Below are 4,658 nucleotides of genomic sequence, written 5' to 3' on the forward strand. Positions count from 1 at the left end.
CAAGCACCTGATTTGGAAACATGTTCTATTGTCATGTCCATTTTAAATGATTACATTTTTATCAAATAAAATCACAAATGAGAGAACATCTTTTATAACAGGAGGTTTTATTTCAATACATGATGTTCCATGATCTCTCTTTCGCCAACGCCAAATTTTATATTATTGACAATACATTGGTTCAATGTTTTTAAACAGTCCAGGGCAGAGGTCCTCAACAGTTTTATCATGTCGTGGAGCTCGTGAGAGGAGATGTCTGAGGGAACTCAAATGAGAGGTTTTTTTTCTTTTCTTCTGGATATGATTGAACAGAACTCAACCATTGCCTGTTCTGTAGATGGAGAAATAACCACAGAGAAAGTGACACCTTTTAATTCTCATGAGATGTTGGACTGAAGGACCCCTCTGCTCTGGAGAACCTCAGACCTGATGGCTTAAAACGATGACGTACACCATTCTTTAAAAGTACATTTTAACTTTATTTATTCTTTGCCTCAAATAAATATGAAATTGTTCCTGTCAATCAACTGACTTTGCTTTAATGGCGTAGATTATATCCCTGGAATGTTGTTGGGTTTCTTTTTTGGGGGTTCTGTGCTATTGTACTATACAATCTTGATTTGATTGATCATATGCTTACCTTTCACAGTAACACACACACATACCCACACATCCACTCTACGGCAACAGCATAGAAATGAACAAAATGCTAAAATCTTGGTAAACCCTTGAAATGAATTGGATGATTATACTCCAATCAGAAACAGATGTCCTAAACGGGAAAGTGGATGAGGAATACAAAATATATAGACAACAGACTGACGTAGATCTAAATGATTGAGAGAGAACAAAGACCTCTACCTGTAAGTAAAGCACGTCTAATCTGGAGAAGAGTGTTGCGACCTCCACCTAACATAGGCTTGTCTTTTCTTTTTTCCCCTCACTTGCCAGATCTCAAATGTATGGACACTTTTTTTCTTATGAGGAGAACTGCTCAGAGCAGCATGTGAGATGCGTAGCACCACAATCCAAACACCTAAAGTGGGAATTTAGCCTCCCAGTTAAGAGTCAAATGCTGCAGAATCCATACGGGTCTGTTCCTGGGACCAGTGAGCCCAATACGACAATTCTGGCAGTTACCTGTAATCTAAATGAGCATGAAATGTGTTTCCAAACAGATGATAGCTGTTTCTTAAATGTATTTTCCTAAGTCTTGTTTTTTCATAATGATAACTGACTCTTTACTGATTGCTTCCAGGTTTAGTTTCAAGTTATTTATTTATTTTCTTCCCCTCTCACATTGAGACGGACGTCAGCGGTTAAAGAATTTAGTTCGAGACATTTTATCGTTGATTTTGTGTACTGTACATCGGCAGCTTTTATGCAAGGTTACTATAGTACATTGACGTCTTATTCAGATCAGAAGTACATGTACACACTGTACAGTTGTACCGTGAATCACAACAATCCCTGATTGGGCTCAAAGAAGAGCGCAGAAGAACTTCTTCTCCCTGTAAGGGTTCTCTGAGGTGGGCACGGGGGTGATGAGTGGGTCGTCACAGGAGTGGGCGTCGCAGTACGCCATCAGGTCGGCGGCTGCCTTTGATACCTAGAGATGAGGATGCTCAGATTTAGGACGGTTCATGATCATGTACATTCCATTTCCTCTGTTTTCCTGTGATTTCATTATTCCCTCAGGAACATCTGGATTCACATGGTGCGAGAAATTTGGAAAGTTGGTTGTCTTTGTCTGCTGAAGTATATCTAGAATATATATATATATATATATATATATATATATATATATATATGTAACAGTTTATTCAGGTTCCTACAGATTTAGCAGAGTTTAAAAGACAGATATGTATTAAACCCTCATGAAGATCAGTAGTATATTGTCTTGCAGCTCTACTAATGGTGGGTGTATTCTCCCAGTTTACATTTTTTTGTCTGAAGTCCATACTTATCATTATACACAGTGTGTAGTCGTAATAATATCTCATAGTAATGTCACCATTTACAACCCCTTTACCACATTTTATAGTCTTGGCTTTTGAACCTTAGTCTGAATGTTTTCCGGTCTTTCATTTTGACAGCTCAGATTTGGCTAATGAGGATTAAACGAGTCAAAACTTGAAATCTATAGTATTAAATGTTTCTCTACCAAAGCTGCAAGAAGTTGAGAATGTGTCTGCATGTAGAAAATGTAAATGTACTGCTATAAATAATACTAACGGGTTGAGCGAGTGAAATATGGATTCATTTGAAGGAAACCGGGTGTTTGCCGTGACAAAGGTATCACAGCACAGCAGTGAACACCGGAGTAATCGAGCATGAGCACAACAATAGGCAGGGAAACAATACAGAATCAATAACAGCAGAGTTTGAGTGGAAAGTAGACGCATCAGTACATAAATAATTGTGTTTACTTTGACTTTGAGCAGTTTTTAGGAAAGAAAAGTGTATGAAGAACATCTAGTTTTGCTTTATGAATTTACAGCACATCTAAACATGTTTTAAAGGTTGACATTAACTGCTAAACATGTTGTGCTTCTTGCAGAATCTTGGGAGTAAAGAGAAGGAAGCGTCTTCCTCGTTGCAAAAGATGCTTCATGCTCTGAACACCGCTGGTTCAAACCTTTTTCTTTTTCCCTCAGCCCAATCTCGCCAGAAAGTTATGGCCAGAGGAGACAGCAGCTGAAAACTGTCTCTAAAACATGATATTATCAGTCTTATATGTATTTATATATACATATATCTTGTATATCATCCTTTCTTAGCGAGGAAAGAAGCCTCTGCCAGGTGTTTTGATGCCATTAGGAACGTGACCGAAGCCAATAAAGTTTGGAAACTCTCCAATGGAAAGCATTGACTCCCAGAGGGTCAATGGTGATTTCCTTCAACTGCAACGTGGAAGTCAACATGTGTCATTGCTGTCCAGTCATAACTAACTGGATTTGAGGCTTTATGTAAACAAACTTAAAACATACTTTGTGTCTTTTTAACCTGAGGGCAGGTTGAGTTCGTGCAGCACTATCAATCCTGGTAGTTTTATTCTGACTTACGATTTGTGTGGACAAGTACTTGAGTTAACATAGGAGCGGTTAGGATTTCAGTGTTGGGCACCAGAAATATCTGGACTTGTATTGAGAGAGAGCAGGATTTATTTATTTTTTAGCTTTTCATGAATTCCAATTAAGATTGAGGGTGTTAATTAATCCACTGTGTTGTTATTTTTACTCCCCAATTCCCTCCATTTCCCCCCTCATTTGTTGAAGCGCATTCCACTTTTTATTTTTCATATCTGAATCTGAGGCTTTTCTTACCTTTATCCTGCAAAAACTAGCCTCTATCTTCAGCTGCTCCACCAGCTTCCTGGCTTGGCCGACACTCATGGCGCTGTTCACTGGGGTGTCTGCTTTCATCCTGGCCAACAGAAACACAGCAGCATGTAAGCTTCAAATACCTTCTGTGAACCTTTGATTTGTTTGTTTCAGGGTTTCATGAACTAGTTCCCCTGTAGCTCCGCTTGTCCAGGAATGAGTGATCATATATCCCAGAAACACAACTGTCACTTTGACTAAATATCTTTCTAAATCGATACAAGTGTATAAATGATGTTGCAATAAGTTATGGTAGACACTTTTATTTCCTATTCACACACCAAGGGTTATTGATTGCAAAGTTAGCTTTTCAATATGAGTGTAGGTGGTTGATCAAATGAACTACTGTATTTGTGAACGAAGAGTTTTAAGACAAATACAACGTACAGTATTGTGTCATATGATGAAAGCTATACTCAACGTATTATAATATAATAATATAATATCTTGGCTGCAGAGCGAGCAAGATAGCATGAAACAAGTCAGTCCCCAATAATGCAGTATACAAATCAATCAACATTGTGTCGTAAAATTGGCATGTCTGATACATCATGTCATCTAATATTGCAACAAAAGCATGTAGTACATTCTATCAAATGCAAAAGAAACATGTTAACTGGGCCAAATGGTCAGATTTATTCACCATGGACAACCGATTCTCCCACTACGAGCAAGACTCACACAAATATCAAATAGAATGAAATAGGCACTGCAGCCATAGACATTTATGAAATGATAAATACATTTGCAAATGATTGAAGAAAAAAAAGAATGTGTCACAGATGAAAAAGGGAGTAGGATGGATTGTCAATAGGGGGGAAAAAACAGCAGCAAAGGAGCGAATCTATTTGAACCATTCTGGACCTTTCTCCATTGTCTTTTTCCTTCCATTTCCATTCACCCCCTTTTCTCCTTACCCGTTTTGTAATCCTCCTCAGGTGCAATCTTCCCCCCTCTTCTCTCTCTCTTTTCCTCTCTTTTTCTGCCTCTCTGTGACCCTCTGTAAGCGTATGTTTGGTGGTATCAGTGTAGCCGGACCCCACCCCTCACAGACAACAGCCTGGATGGTACCCTGCTCTGTACAGTTCAGTGCACTGCAAACCATCCACAATGAGCAGTGTGGTGTGTGGTGGATGGCTAGCATCCCCCCTCCTTTCCCCCTCCCCCGGCAGTAAGTGGTACCTGCCAGGCAGTGGGAGGGGGAAACCATCGGTGAGGGTTTTATTATGAGGGTGGATCGTACCATATCTGCCTGTGTGGAAATAGGGGCCGACT

The 4,658-nt window shown here is 39.4% G+C and overlaps 1 protein-coding gene across 1 annotated transcript; it reads right to left on the reverse strand.

Moving 5' to 3' along the window:
- Positions 1 to 1,480: 1,480 nt before the first annotated feature.
- On the reverse strand, positions 1,481 to 4,384 carry gng3 (guanine nucleotide binding protein (G protein), gamma 3; the record flags this gene model as incomplete). Its single annotated transcript, XM_079214443.1, has 3 exons — positions 4,301 to 4,384; positions 3,327 to 3,426; positions 1,481 to 1,609 (listed from the first exon to the last, which is right to left on the reverse strand). Exons 2-3 carry the CDS (start codon positions 3,423 to 3,425, stop codon positions 1,481 to 1,483), a joined length of 228 nt encoding a protein of 75 aa, XP_079070569.1. The 5' UTR covers position 3,426; positions 4,301 to 4,384.
- Positions 4,385 to 4,658: the final 274 nt, after the last annotated feature.

The sequence above is a fragment of the Taurulus bubalis genome, assembly GCF_910589615.1.
Source record: "Taurulus bubalis genome assembly, chromosome: 2".
Taxonomy (NCBI): Eukaryota; Metazoa; Chordata; class Actinopteri; order Perciformes; family Cottidae; genus Taurulus; species Taurulus bubalis.